We start from the raw sequence: 16,046 nt of genomic DNA, 5'->3' as shown, positions 1-16,046 counted from the left end.
AGACAGAGTCTTGCTCTGCTGCCCCGGACTGGAGTGCAGTGGTGCCACCTGAGCTCACTGCAACCTCTACCACCTGTGTTCAAGCGATTCTCCTGCCTCAGGCTCCTTAATAGCTGGGATTACAGGCATGCACTGCCACGCCCATCTAATTTTTGTATTTTTAGTAGAGACAGGGTTTTACCTTGCTGGCCAGGATGGTCTCAAACTCCTGACCTCGAGTGATCCGCCTGCCTCTGCCTCCCAAAGGTTATATTTGTCTCCTTTTGAGGTAGCCGAGGCTGATACATTGTTTGCATTTTCAGATTCAGAAACTGAAATCTAGAAGGTTAAGTGACTTTTTCAAGGCCACATAACTGTGTACAGCAACAGAACCAAGTCCAGAGTTCTTTCCACTGTCACACAAATAATTAGAAACAGTGATGCAGATTAAACACAATAAACTAATTCATAGGTTAGTGGTAATGTACTTACCACATTCAAGTTGAAGTTATGTATGTATCCAGGTTAGCTACGTAGTTGTGGTGGGTATAAGATAAGGTAGTGGAAGTTCCAGGGATGCAGAATTGTGTTTTAAGAATTTACTTGTTGTCATATAGTTAAGCTGGGTTTCTATTTATTTTTGCAGTGTTAACCTTCTTTTTTTTTTTTGAGACGAAGTCTGGCTCTGTTGCCCAGGCTGGAGCGCAGTGGCCGGATCTCAGCTCACTGCAAGTTCCGCCTCCCGGTTCCCGCCATTCTCCTGCCTCAGCCTCCCGAGTAGCTGGGACTACAGGCGCCCACCACCTCGCCCGGCTAGTTTTTTGCATTTTTTAGTAGAGAGAGGGTTTCACCATGTTAGCCAGGATGGTCTCGATCTCCTGACCTCGTGATCCGCCCGCCTCGGCCTCCCAAAGTGCTGGGATTACAGGCTTGAGCCACCGCGCCCGGCCTAGTTACATCCTTATAGTAGGTTATTTGTACATGTTCGACTTCTTTTGTCTTTATTATTTTATGTAAAACCATAAGCTCTAAGCTCTTTAGGACATGGATTATATTTTGTGTCTGTCTTATCTTTCTTGTTCTTGGCCCTGTTTCCTCGGAGTACATAGAGAGACAGGACGGTAGCGCAGAGAGAGTCAGACAGATCTAGTTTCAGATAACTGCTGTGCTGCGGACTTGCTCTGTGACTTTAAGGAAGATACCTACCTCTGTTTGAGTTTTGTGAAACGGGGATGATGATAATATGTGTCTCACCAAAATATTGGAAGGATTAATTAAAAGTATTGTGTCAGCCTATTCACTATCATAAACTGTGGGAAAAAATATGTACCAGTACACAATTAATGTTTCCTAAATGATAGACTTTTTTTTAAAATTTCAGAAATCAGATCATGTAGATGTTCTGTACTATAATATAAAAAGAAGACAAGAACAGAAAAGGTAAATTTCTTCTTTTTAATTTTACTATTTTGGTTTAGAATTAGACTAAATATTCAGATTAAAAATTTTTTTAATTTACTTTGAAGAGGACTGTTTTGTATGCAAATATCTCTAGCTATATCACTGATTATGATTATAGAATTCTCTTAATATTACTATAAATTTAAGAAAGAGTTGGGTGAAATAAAAGTCTATGAAAACTGTTGTGTAAATAACACTAAAATGTACATTTTTATCTCAAGTGGTTTGATTTTGGCACATGATTATAAGATGCATAACTGCATTGCATACGATACTGAAGTAAGTTATGAGGCTAAATTAGAGATTTTGGATAAATCATTTTCACGTATTACCCATGAAGAGAGTATGTATCTTACAGAATTGATATGGCTTTAAAACCGTGTTTATTAACCAGTATGTGGTTATAGCTAGAGAAGTTGGGGAATGATGGTCAGAATAATGGAAATTATTATTCTTTAATTTCTGCACCTTTTGGATAAAAATTTCAGTGAAATTTTGGTGCAGAAAGTACTTGCTGCTAATAGGGGAGTATACAAAGTTATAACGTGTGATAATACTTGGTAAGATCAAGGTTTCTCCAAAAATAAGAAGTTAAGGGAGAACAAGATAGCATTAAATATTATAAATAAAAGTTCTGCTTCCCGACAGTCTCAGTTAGTGTTTGCTAAAAACAAAAAATTTCAACTTGCCTGTCTTTTCTTCAGTTTTTCTTCTGAATCATCTCCTGTTTTTTGGTGATACTTTGCTTCTGTGTTATTCTCTGTTGAAGTATATTCTTGCACTAATTTCGTATTATGTTGACTATCCCTTGCTACATTTTTTGAACTATTTTAAGTCCTTTTACACTGATATCCTTCTTTTTTTAAAATTTTAATTTCTAAAACACTATTTGACTTCAAACTAGTTACCTTTTGTTTAAGGGCACATTTTTTGGCCCTTGATATTATATTGATATGTAAGAGGGTAAAATATAAAACATTTTGTAGAAATATCCCTGTTAATTCAACTCTAGAGAAATTTCTGAAATTGGTGTGCAAATAGTGAAAGCCATAATACAGATGAAAAACTAGAGATAATTTTATCATCGGGAAAGGCAGTTACAGCACACCATTTCTGTAATTCCTGTTCCATGGTTTGAATACATAGAAATGTATTAGCAGTAAAAATAAAAGCAAGAAGGTGGTGCTTGCAGTGAGCGGAGATTGCGCCACTGCATTCCAGCCTGGGCGACACAGCGAGACTCCAGCTCAAAAAAAAAAAATAAAAAATAAAAAATATATATATGCAAGAAGCTGGACACACTGGGTCATACCTGTATTCCCAGCACTTTGGGAGGCCGAGGTGGGAGGAAGACTTGAAGCCAGGAGTTTGAGACCAGCCTGGGCGACGTAGTGAGACCCCATCTCTACACACACACACACATTTTTTTTTCCTTTTTTTTTTAAGAACTGAAATGCTAACTTCAGCCCAGGATTAATTTTTTTTACAACTAAACTAAAAATTACTACATGGGAGCATCAGTGCAACACACAAGTAAAATTTGTAAACTCAAGGCACAAACTTATAGTTAATGATCTTGGTGAGGGACATTGCCAGAGAGCTATTGATGCTTCAGTGAAGTTTAAAAGAAACTGCCTTCTCTGAAGGCAGAGAAGAAATATGCAAGCAATTATGCTTCAAAGAAATTTGCACAGAAAGAGAAAATGCTAGCGCTGTTATTACCACAAGTGAAATTGCAAAGCCTCAGCATGTTCAACTCAATCCACAAAGCACCAAATGTTAAATTGGAGCCAAGGTAGAATTTGAACATTGAATTTTCAGCTATGCAACTCTCAGAGCACAACAATTTCAGGTGTGGAAACCAACTGTAGGCAAGCTTTTTTAAAAACATGAATTTTATACACCGTAAATTCTAAAACAGAGCAGACACTTCTGCGTTATTGTTCAAATTTCTGGAGGGCACCACAAGCCATCAGGGTCTCTTTCAAAGTCACTGCAACAATTCTGTCATACTAACTTTGGTAGCCCCCTCTGGTGGTTCTCTAGCCTCTGCGTGCACTGAGGCACACCACTATTTGTACAATGACTTCTGACATTAAATCTAGTCATGGCCTAAGTAGCATGAAGCAGCTATTTCCTGGGCACCTCCTGTCTCCTTGGCATGGGAGGTTTCCCAGTCACTTCTTCGTGCCACCGCATTCAGGAGAGCCTCCAGAGCTCTCGGCCTGAAGGGCCGCTAACTCTGGGCCCCACACAGGAGGCCACATCTGGAAGCTCTATTCCTCTGGCTCCCTCTGCTGGAAACCAAAGTGACAGTTTGTTGCAAAGACTTGTAGAAACAGATTATGTGTAAATTCATTCTTGTACATATTTACTTAATTTAGAACCTGGGACTTTTCAGTCTCTCTCCAAGCCTTTTATGGTGGGTGATGGACTATGCAGCAGTGCTGAAGGAGCACAGTTTCTTTCTATAGGAAGAAAATGATTAGTATACATAACTGTGTACATCAAGACAAATTTGTAATAAAAAAATGAAAGTAAGATGAAGGGCCCAGAAACCTGCATTTTATTGACACTGTCATTTTCCACAGGGAATCTTAGACAGATGTCACTTGTTTTCTTTTAAGTAATGAGAGAAGCCCACTTGTATTCCTGAATCATTTTTTTTGAGAAAAGCACCAGAGACGATTGACAGTCATACTTTTTAAAATAAAACAGTGACTATCTGCAGCCTACATCTCCACACCCTTATCTACCTGCCCAGTGGTTGTCAGTTCCCTTGAAGTCACCATCTCCTTCTATTCTGGTATTGCCATAAGAATTGAAATTTTCAAACAGAAAAAAAAAAGTCTAGTTACAAATGAGTGTGTGGCAGCCCAAATGAAGCCCTTTGACTGTGATTTCTAATTTTCTGTTCAATCCATACTGCAGAGATACAAGGATGAACCACCATTTTGGTTCCCAAGTTTTATTCAAGAACGCATATAAAATATTCCATGTAAATGAATTTTAATCCTCATCTCCTCCTCTTGTTCGTCCTGGTTAATTTGGAAGTAACGTAATTCATAACTGTTTTTGCTGTTAGCAGTTACGCACATCTAATCCTGTAGATTGTTCTTCTTCAAATACTTCTTATTTCAAATACCTTTTAGGAAGAGGCATCTTGGAAGTCATGGTGATCTTGCCCTTGCCCTTTTGATCACAACCCCTCCACCGACATTCCTAGCTTTTCTGTTCACTTTGATCCTCTCTTGCAAAAACTGCTGGAAATTGGCAGCATCCATGATTCCATCTTCTATGGCGTGGATGCAATCAAGAGTGAACTTCAGAACCTGTTTTTTTTTTTTTGCCCCCCTTTACCACAAGGTTTTTCATGGGTGCCATGGTGGCAGTGAAGGTGGAGAGGGCATTTTTTTTTTTTTTTTTTTTGAGACAGGGTCTCACTCTGTTGCCTAGGCTGGAGTGCAGTGGCACAATCTCGGCTCACTGCAGCCTCCAACTCCTGGGCTTAAGTGATCCTCCCACCTCAGCCTCCCAAGTAACTGGGACTACAGTCGCATGCCACCACTGAACTTCAGCCTAGGTGATAGATTGAGACTCTGTCAAACAAGCAAAGACATACTTACATTCATGCGTGCATATGTGCTGGAAACTCAGGTGAAACTCTTATAAAAACTCTGTTTATGGTTTGCTGTTACATAATTAATTATTTGAGAAGTCACTTGTTAAGTGTATCACTCCTGTTGGGCTGTAACCTAACTGAGGGTAAAGACTGTATCTGCTGTGTCCTCTACTGCCTCTTGGGTGCCTGCCAGAGTGATGGCACTGAAAAGGCACAGATTTACTGATATAAATTAATAGATTGTGTTTGATATTTTCCCCCTTTTTTTTCTGACTACAAAGTAATATCTACTTTTATTAAGCACTAAAATATAATTATCACCTCTAGCTATTGCTGTTTCTAACATTTTAGTGCCTTTCTCTCTGGTGTTTTTACTATGCTTGTTTAAGGTGTTGAGACCATATTATATGTACAGATTTGTATCCTGCTTGTTTTTGATTTTCGATATGGTTTATGTCACAGAAGACTTTTCATAAACATCCTTTTAAAAAAACTATAGTATTCCATCATATGAATATACCACTTTTTAAAGTCATTTCCAAAATTTTAGCAGTTACTTTGTACCTGATTGTTTTGCTATTATAAGTAATCCTGAATATTTTTTTCATTTCTGATTTTTTTCACCTTGGTATAGGTTTCTAAAATGGGAATTCCAGACGTAAAAAAATGACCATTTTTGGAGTTTTTAGTTTATATTCAGATTTCTTTGTGGGACTGTTATGTTGTTTTACATTTCTACCAGCAACATGTGAGAATGTCCATTTTACAACCCCTTGTCAGTATTTGATGTTATTATAAAATCTTTGCTAATTTGATAGAAGAAAATGGTATGGGCCAGCTGTGGTGGCTCACACCTATAATCCAAGCACTTTGGGAGGCCGAGGTAGGCAGATCACGAGGTCAGATCGAGACCATCCTGGCCAACATGGTGAAACCCCGTCTCTACTAAAATACAAAAAACTAGCCGGGCGTCATGGTGTGTGCCTGTAGTCCCAGCTACTTGGGAGGCTGAGGCAGTGGAATCGTTTGAACCTGGGAGGCGGAGGTTGCGGTAAGCCAAGATTGCGCCACTGCACCCAGCCTGGCGACAAAATGAGACTGTCTCAAAAAAAAAAAAAAAAGAAGAAGAAGAAAATGGTATGTTATTGTTATTATTAGCATGTCTGTGATTACTAGAGAAGTCAAACTTTTTAAAAATGTTTATTAGCCATTTTCTTTTATTAATTTTTTGTTTATGCCCTATTCTAGAATCTTAGTAGTTTTTGATGAAATTTTTATTTACTAAGGCTAATAAGCTTATTAACATATTATTTTTCTAGAAGTTAGTACATCTAACAAATACCATTTCCTAGTTCTTAACATTTTAATTAATTTTTAATATGCTAAGGTTTTAAAGTAAATAGTCACATATTATCAGTGTTTTCCTTTGTTATTTATCCCACTGTTTTTAAGTTTGGGAAGTTCTCTATTAAAAAATCAGGCTGGGCGTAGTGGCCCATGCCTGTAGCCTCAGCACACTGGGGAGGCTAAGGTGGGCAGATGGCTTGAGCCCAGGAGTTCGACCAGCCTGGGCAACATGGCAAAACCCTGTCTCTACGTTAAAAAAAAAAATACAAAAATTAGCCAGATGTGGTAGTGTACATTTGTAGTGCCAGCTACTCAGGGGGCTGAGGCGGGAGGATCTCTTGAGCCTGGTATGTTGAGTTTGGAGTGGGCCGAGATCACGCCACTGCACTCCAGCCTGGGTGACAAAGTGAGATGCTGTCTCAAAAAAAGAAAAAGAGAAATCGGATAGGCCGGGGTACAGTGGCTCACACCTGTAATCCCAGCACCTTGGGAGGCCAAGGCAAGTGGATCTCTTGGGCCCAGGAGTTCGAGACCAGCCTGGGCAACATAGCAAAACTTTGTCACTACAAAAAAATTACAAAAATTAGCTAGGCATGGTGGCATGCTCCTGTAGTCCCAGTTATGTGGTAGTCTGGGAGGTAGGAGGATTGCCTGAGCCTGGGAGGTTGAAGCTGCAGTGAGCCATGTTTGCATCACTGCACTCTAGCCTAGGCAGCAGAGTGAGAACCTATCTCAAAAAAAAAAAGAAATCAAACATGCATTCTGTTTTTACTCACTGGTTTTTAAGGGTTTAATACGAAGTACAAAATTATTATGATGATAATAATTATTTTGCACTTAAATATTTAATCCATTTGGAATTTATGTTTGGTACTATTTAAAGTTGTAATTTTTTTTTGCAAATAACAAACTAATTATTCTAACACCATTAAGTGAGTAATCCTTTCCACTTCATTCTTAATGTAGCTATTTCTTACTTTTTATGAAGCTTAATGTCAGCCCAATTCTGTTATTCTAACTAAAATGATAGCGTGTAACATTATGTATAATTATAATGTAACCCAGGTTTCTGTGCTGCTTTACAGATTGAGTGTAGAAATTGACACTCTCAGAAGGAGACCAAAAATCAGTTCTTCATCCCAAAGACCTATTAAACTCCAAGAAGCATCAAATTCAAATGACAATCAAATTATATCACAGAGTCCTTCTTCAAATGGAACTAAAAGAGACATACATAAATGTGTAGACTTTAAACATAAAGATATCAAATTGACAAATGCTAGGAGCAAGCTTGACCATGGAATTAAAAGCCTTAGTAGTTCTAAGATTGCCAGTGATGTGAAACTTAAAGCCGAAGGCCAGGCAAGTGAAAATAAATGGTCTCATTTACTTGTTCAGAGAGAGAAGATGAAAGAACTCAAGAAAGAAAGAAACAATAAATTTAGAGACAATTCTGAAAAATGTGTCTTAGAGAAATGGAAGAGAAATCAATTTTCTCAGGATTATAACTCCAACAAGATAATGAAGGAACCCTTGGAATCTAGAAGACAGAAGATCAGTTTCAAAATCCCTATAAAATCTCATGACACCCTCCAGAAACTTGTAGAAGAAAATGTCTTCAATTTAGATTCTAACAAGTTGAAGACTAAGCAGGAAGAAAAAGAATACCTGGAAAGCTCCCAGGTTTCATTAAATGTAACTAGGCAGAAAACTGAACATTTACTTTCAGATTTCACATATAAGCAGACTGTTCATGAATGGAAACGAAAACATCATTATGGCCGTCAAGAAAGTAATGATTCATATTCTAGTGAAAACCTAACCCAGGTAAGATGGTAAAAAATGAAGAAGATAGGTTTTAACTGAGAGTTTATTAATATAGTTAAGTTTTTTCTATATTTCTGTATTTTTTCTTTTTTTGTTTTTTGTTTTTGAGACAGGGTCTCACTCTGTTGCCCAAGCTGGAGTGCAGTGGCACGATCCTGGCTTACTGCAGCCTTGACCTCCTGGGTTCAAGCAATCCTCCTGCCTCAGCCTCCCTAGTAGCTGGGACTATAGGCACACATCACCACACTGGGCTAACTTTGGTGTTTTTTGTAGAGATGAGGTTTCACCATGTTGCTTAGGCTGGTCTTGAACTCCTGGGCTGAAACAGTTCACTCCTGCTCAGCATCCCAAAGTGCAGGGATTACAGATGTGAGCCACTACACATGGCCTTTTTAGTTGTTTCTGTTACTGATGATAATCATAGATGGCTGATTCAAATTTATTCATGAAGTTATATGTCGGTTTCTTTATTTTACTCTCTTTAATTCCAACTTTTTTAGACAGATATTTTGGCAGGTATCAAGGATTCATAATAGAAGAAGGGAATGTGTAAAAATGTGGTGAGAAGCAGCTACAGATAGTCCTTTGAAAAAAGCATTGTATGCTGGAGAACACTCGGGACAATATTCTGAATAGTCTTTAAACAGATAATTTTTTTCAGTGTCACCGTGTACCAGGCACTGCAATAAAATATCTTTAGATGTGTATAAGAGACTAAACAGATAATTTTTTTCAGTGTCACCGTGTACCAGGCACTGCAATAAAATATCTTGTAAGAGATAACACAGTCTGTTTTCAGGGACTGATTCAAGTGAAGAGAGACACAAGCAATTTCCTTAAATATGATAAGTAAAATACCTATCACTTAAGAGAATACACAGCAGGGGATTTTATAGCTTTAGTATATCATGAAAGAATTAGTTTAGAAAGGTATACTGGAGGGGACTGGGTACAGTGGCTCACGTCTGTAATTCCAGTGTTTTGGGAGGCCCAGGCAGGCAGATTGTCTGAGGCCAGAAATTCAAGACCAGCCTGGGCAACATACCGAGTCGGGTCTCTACAAAAAAATAAAAATTAGCTGGGTGTGGTGGTGTGAGTCTGTGGTCCCAGTTATTCAGGTGACTGAGGTGGGAGGATCACTTGAGCCCAGGAGTTCAAGGTTATGGTGAGCCGATTGTGCAACTGCACTCCAACCTAGATGACAGAAAGAGACCTTGTCTCAAAAAAAAAAAAAAAAAAAAAAAGGGTTTACTGGAGGCTGGAGGGAGTAACATTTAAACAGACCTAAAGAATGAGTAGAAGTTAGGTGACGGTGAAGGGAGGTGGAATGGGAGAAGCAGGGATATTTTAGGCAGAGGGAGCTACATGAGCAGGGATCTAGGCTAGAAAGCTTGGCACATCTATTTTGCTTTAAAATTATGTAATGTAATTGGAATTTATGGACTACTTTGAGAACCTAATCTCTATAATTTTGTTTCTATGGCAAATAAAGTTACTATCTTCAAGAGAACTTTTAGAATTGTGGAACCTCGGAACTTTAGAACTTCAGAAATTCTGATATGTAGAGACCACTGATAAACAGGGATGGGTAAGCCTACCTGCTTTTAGGTATTAAGACTGTGGACTGTGGCCAGGCCCGGTGGCTCACGCCTGTAATCCTAGCACTTTGGGAGGCCGAGGTGGGCACATTACAAGGTCAGGAGATTAAGACCATCCTGGCTAACACAGTGAAACCCATCTTTACTAAAAATACAAAAAATTAGCCAGGTGTGGTGGCGGGCACCTGTAGTCCCAGCTATTTGGGAGGTTGAGGCAGGAGAATGGCGTGAATCCGGGAGGCGACGTGAACTCGGGAGGCAGTGCTTGCCGTGAGCCGGGATTGCGCCACTGCACTCCAGCCTGGGCAACAGAGCAAGACTCCGTCTCAAAAAAAAAAAAAAAAAAAAGACTGTGGATTGCAATGGTAAGATATTTCTTATGAAAAATGGAGGAATTATAACTAAGGAGGCCAGAAGAGCTTGGGGATGAGTATTTTTAGGTTGTGAACTGGAAGGGGCCCCAAGAGGGCAAGAATTGAGTTTGAATTGAGTTTGTTTTCACTGCTTTCTTAAAGGAAAAACCTCCAGTTTTTCTTCTTGTGTTATAACCATTTCTCTAGAGTAGAATGAAAGAAAGGAACTTGAAGTTGCCAGTATGTTCAGTGATCATCATTGTATCGTTGCCTGGTTTTCCCATTGTGCTATGCATCTAAGGAATAGTATGAGAAATCTCTGCAGTGTGTCGTGTAGTTTCTTTTGGTCTCTATGTAGAATTACTACACAAACCAAAGGAGGTACATAGCAAGAATATTAAGTTGCAGAAGAAGCAGTTTTTACATGACCACTTTCCAGTTATTGGAATTTAGACTCTTTAAAAACCTCTCTGATAGCAGTATTATCAGGCTTAAAGTCGTTTAGACACAGAAACAGCAAGTAAATATCCTTATCTTGTGTATATTATCTTCAGCGTATTATTGACAGCAGATAATCATCTTAATACCCTGTTTGTTTTTATGTTTTACCCACTAATTCCTCAATAGATAATTGTTTTCCTAAAATAATGAGTGTACTTTACAAGGAAAATAATTGTATTTTCTGGATTTAGTAATTCTGTTATGCTTTCTAAAGAAAAAAATAACTTCTTTTGTTTCTTAGGTTTTATAGTTCTTTGATACAGACCCCTCTCAAATTGCAAACCTCCCCCTCATTGAAAATTAATGTCCTAGAGATTTATGGTTTATGGTCTATTTTTAAAAACAGCATTACATTTAATTCTTACAAGACTGTAAAGTAGGAATTCATTTATCAAACAGCTATTAAAGGTACCTATTATTTTTCTAGGTACTAGGGATTTAGACATGAGTAAGATGTTAGCCTCAAGAAGGTCCCAGGGAGGCAGACTAGTAAGTACAAAAATATGATTGTACTATAGTGAAGTAAATATCAGAGTCCTAAGAATTGGGTGTGATGTTAGTATAAATCTCCGGGTGAATTAAGGAAGGGCTCACTAACGTGGTAGTTCTAAAGCCTCATCTCGAAGGACATGTCAGGTGAGGACTAGAAGTGCTGTCCAGCTAGGGTAGAGGGCCAGTGTGTGTAATGGCACAGAGTTGTAAAATTGCATGGAAGGAAGGTACATGAGCATATAGGTTGTCAGTATGACTAGAGTCAAGATGGGTAGAGAATCTGTAGGAAAGCAAGTTGGAGAGAAAGCCAGAGAAAGCCAGGGTCTCTAGACAATGGATGATTTTGTATCATGGGAAAGACTGGTTTTTATCTCATATCTTGCAGATGGAAGACAGCCACTGAACCACAGTCAAGGAAATAATGTTAATTGTGTTTTCCATTTGGAATCACTTTGGTAGATAGAGCCATTATTATCTTCGTTACCATATTCCCTTTTGTCATCCTCAGGAAAGGCTTTATCCCAACCTATGTATTTAATAAGGCATGGTGGGGGAGGCAAACAGTTAAATGCATGAACTTCTCTGGATTGTTTGGTGGTAGAAAATTCATTGAAGTCACTGTAGGTGGCCCATGAACAGAGAGAGCAAAGGGTAATAGTAATCAAAGGAAGAGAATAAAGAGATGTACAATGTCAAAAGCCACAAGAAGTTCTGATAATAATCTCTGGCTTGTTTGGCACTTCTTAAAGAGAACTTTAAAGATCAGTAAGATTTAAAGTTATATGGAGAAGGGATTCTGAATCTCAGGGTCATGAAATAGTACAACTATGATGAGCCTATGTTTGTGAAGTGTATGTTATTATATCATGTGAAGTTTGATGTTGGGTAGGAGCTGAATTCCCAGTAAAACATTTAGCCGGAAAGTTAGGGTGGAAGCTGAATTCTCAGTAAAGCATTTCTACATATGATGCGACTTAATATTCTTGCTATGTACCTCTTTTGGTTTGTGTAGTAATTCTACATAGAGACCAAAAGAAACTATACGATGCGCTGCAGAGATTTCTCATATGATGTACATTTCTACATACGATGTATGTTTGTGTGGGCGCAGTGGCTTGTGCCTATAATCCCAGCACTTTGGGAGGCTGAGGTGGGCAGATCACTTGGGGTCACGAGTTTGAGACCAGCTTGGCCAACATGGTGAAACCCTGTCTCTACTAAAAATACAAAAATTAGCCGGGTGTGATGGCAGGCACCTGTAGTCCCAGCTACTTGGGAGGCTGAGGCAGAAGAATCTCTTGAACCCAGGAGGTGGAGGTTGTAGTGACCTGAGATCGTGCCACTACAGCCTGGGCAACAGAATGAGACTCTGTCTCAAAGAAGAGTGTTTGTAGTTCATAGCAGAAATAGCTTTCCATAAAATACATGTTAGTTTTGCGTTATCTTGGAGAATTCTTAGAAGATTATTTCGTTCAATTGTTCTTTTGCTGAGTTTCCTGTCACCTGTATGTTATGTAGAGTCAGGTGGGTCTCATCCACTCAGAAGAAATGCCAGTGGAAAATTGGAATTTGGAGAGAGATTTTTCAAACTTTGTTGACAAAAAATAAAACACAAACCCCTGGTGCTCTAACTACATATAATATAACTGTGCATTTTTCAGCTTTTCCTTTTTAGCCTTATTATAATCCTCAAGTTCCTTTTGTTGTTTTATCATGTCACTTGTAGAAATGACTTAGTTACTCCTGGATGAAAATTTTTCACCACTGAAGGCCACCTTGTTTACCTTTGCATTCATTATTTCTCTTTTTTTAGGGTGGCATGTAATTTTATTCTTAGAATATAGTATTTTTATGAATCTGTATATAAAGAATTCTACCATGTTTCATGACTTGATAGAATGGGGCTTCTCTGTTCTAGGGGCACTTTCTCATCTGGAGGCAATTTTGCCCCTCAGGGGACATTTGGCAATGCCAGGAGACATTTTTGATTGTCAAGACTGAGGGTGGGGCTGGCACTGTGGCTCAGGCCTGTAATCCCAGCACTTTGGGAAGCTGAGGCGGGTGGATCACTTGAGCTCAGGAGTTTTGAGACCAGACTGGGCAACATGACAAAACCCCATCTTTACAAAATATACAAAAATTAGCCAGGTGTGTTGGTGTGCCTGTGGTCCCAGCTACTCAGATGGCTGAGGTGGGAGGATCACTTGAGTCCAGGAGGTTGAGGCTGCAGTGAACCATAATCATGCCATTGAACTCCAGTTTGGGTGACAGAGTGAGACCCTGTCTTTAAAAAAAAAAAAAAAATTTGGGGAGTAGGGGTAGGTGGGTAGTACTGCTGACATTCTGGAGGATAGAGGTCATTGATGCTGCTAAACATCCTACAATGCACAGGGCAACCCCTAAAGTGAATTATCTGACCCTGAAGGTTAATAGTGACAAGGTTGAAAAACCCTATTTAGGTTACGCTTTATTCTTAGCTAATGAAATTACTTTCATTTCAGAGTTTTGAAGCACCATGTTCTTCAGTGTCATCTGAAAGTATCCAGGATACAGACCAAGAGGTTACTGATATTCTTATTTACTTTGAAATTTTTAGTGAAATTAAGTCAAACAGTTCCTACTTCTAATAAAAAATAATGACTGTAGAAACCTTGATAATATGAAAATACAGTGATGTCTCTATTTAAATCAATATGTAAGGTTTTATGAAGTCATGCAAAACTATTCAGAAAAGTATACCTTAGTACTTTTTGTTTCTAGTAAGGTTATCTGTTGTGAACAAAGAGCATGAAACCAGTGGCCCACAAGTAATCTGAATTTTGATTTAATTTTGTGACACTTTCCGTGTTTATGCCTAGGGTTGCCAAAATGCAGTAGGACATTAACCTGTTTTTACTTCATTTTAAAAATCGTCAGATGAAAACATTATTCAATGAAAATGAGAGTACATGAGTGTTTACCTAAAAAGGTTGTTTCATTTCCCAACCAGAGTCCCCTGACTGATCTTCATAGAATTTTATGCTCACTTGTCCTAAGTTAAGATAAGATTTGTGGAACACTTTGTAATTGTCTATTTAAAGACTTTCAGGCCGGGCATGGTGGCTCAAGCCTGTAATCCCAGCACTTTGGGAGGCCAAAGCGGGAGGATTACCTGAGGTCAGGAGTTTGAGACCAGCCTGGCCAACATGGCGAAACCCCGTCTCTACTAAAAATGCAAAAATTAGCTGGGCGTGGTGGTGCATGCCTGTAATCCCAGCTACTCAAGAGGCTGAGGCGGGAGACTTACTTGAGCCTGGGAGATGGAGGTTGCAGTGAGCCAAGATTGTGCCGCTGCACTTCAGCCTGGGTGACAGAGCAAGACTCTGTCTCAAAACAAAACAAAACAACTCTCAAACTATATTAATTGATTTTTATTTGTGACAGTCAATTGTATTTTTCTGTTTTGAGGTGCTCCTTGATAGAAGAAAGGTGTCTCATCTCTGATCTAAAGCTAGATTGTATTTCATTTCTTTGTGTCAGAATAACATCAGAGAAGTATTTCTGTGAAGTGAGAATGTTTTTAAAATCTAGATTTCAGTTTATGATAGTTCATAAATAATCTTAGAAATCTCAAGAAGAATGCTCACAGTCAAGATAAAAAAATTTTGACTCCTAAAATGAAGTGAGAATTGAAATGAGAATGAACTTACTTTAATGTCTAGGTATTTGACTCTGTGCAAGGAGCTTCACCTAGCTTATTTCATTTATTTCTCACAAAAATCCTAAAGGAAATAGATATTAAAGATTCCTATTTTGTGAATTAACAAACTGAGATCCAAAGTTGTTAAATAATTTGTTTGCATAAGGTTGCGGAGGTAAGAAGAAAACTATTTTGAAAACCATGTGTGTGTTTATAAATCTTTATTGTTTTACTATGCTGCCTTCAGAGTTTTTTAAAATTTTTCTTTCCATAAACCATCTCAAGTGAATTAAGAATTAATTGCTTTCTTCTCTTGTCAATCTGCAAAGTAACTCAAAATATTTCACTGGGGTCTTTTACAATTTAGATGCAGATAGTAGAAGAGCTTCATGCTGCACGTGTGGGAAAAAGTGTGGATTTACCTGGAGAGTTAATGAATATGGAAATTGACTTAGAAGATGATGTACATTCTTCCTCTGGTATACCCTGTATGTTGACGTTTATGCTCTCCTATGCTTTCCTAAAAATTAATGTGCCAATATTCAGTTTTTATAATATTTTGATGAAAAATGTTAAAAAATATGCTCACTTGAAATGAATGATAAAGTAATAGTTTATTTTTTTAGCTACAGGAATTAGATCCAATATTTGTCTTATTAGTTTTACATATTTCACATTATTAGATAGTTAGATATATTTTCTCTTTTTCTGTCAAGAGGCAGTAATTAGGATTATGAGTTGTCTTTTTTTTTTGCTGTTGTAACTTTAACAATTTCAACTACATAAAGCACTGATCAGAAATAACGCAAAATAACTGATACAGTTGCTCACACCTGTAATTCCAGCATTTTGGAAGGCTGAGATGGGAGGATTGCCCAAACCCAGGAGTTCAAGGCCAGCCTAGGCAACATAGTGAGATTTCGTGTCTATAGAAAATAAAGTTAGCTAGGTGTGATGGCATGCGCCTATAGTCTCAGCTACTCAGGAGGCTGAGGTGGGAGGATTGCTTGAGCCTGGGAGGTTGAGGCTGCAGTGTGCCAAGATTGCGCCACCACATTCCAGCCTGGGTGACAGAACTAGACCCTCTCTCTCAAAAAAAAGAAGAAAGAATACAGATTGCTTGAAGGTATTATATTTATTGATTTCTTGTTCATGTTGTAAAATTTTGATTTTTTTTTTTTTTTTGA

At 38.3% G+C, this 16,046-nt stretch overlaps 1 protein-coding gene and 1 pseudogene across 1 annotated transcript in view; one reads left to right on the top strand and one right to left on the bottom strand.

Annotated features, from left to right (window-relative positions):
* Positions 1-16,046, top strand: part of SWT1 (SWT1 RNA endoribonuclease homolog (S. cerevisiae)) — a 144,331-nt gene that overhangs the window by 16,958 nt on the left and 111,327 nt on the right. The window contains exons 4-7 of the mRNA XM_011973265.1: positions 1,361-1,419; positions 7,495-8,236; positions 13,682-13,741; positions 15,227-15,338. Of these exons, the coding sequence (XP_011828655.1) occupies positions 1,361-1,419; positions 7,495-8,236; positions 13,682-13,741; positions 15,227-15,338 (973 nt within the window). The remainder of the gene's footprint in view (positions 1-1,360; positions 1,420-7,494; positions 8,237-13,681; positions 13,742-15,226; positions 15,339-16,046) is intronic.
* On the bottom strand, positions 4,413-4,824 carry LOC105534559 (annotated as a pseudogene).

The sequence above is a fragment of the Mandrillus leucophaeus genome, unplaced genomic scaffold (genome assembly GCF_000951045.1).
Source record: "Mandrillus leucophaeus isolate KB7577 unplaced genomic scaffold, Mleu.le_1.0 Scaffold1000, whole genome shotgun sequence".
Classification (NCBI taxonomy): Eukaryota; Metazoa; Chordata; class Mammalia; order Primates; family Cercopithecidae; genus Mandrillus; species Mandrillus leucophaeus.
Note: the sequence above shows the minus strand (reverse complement) of the source record. Positions and strands in the feature narration are given on the sequence as shown.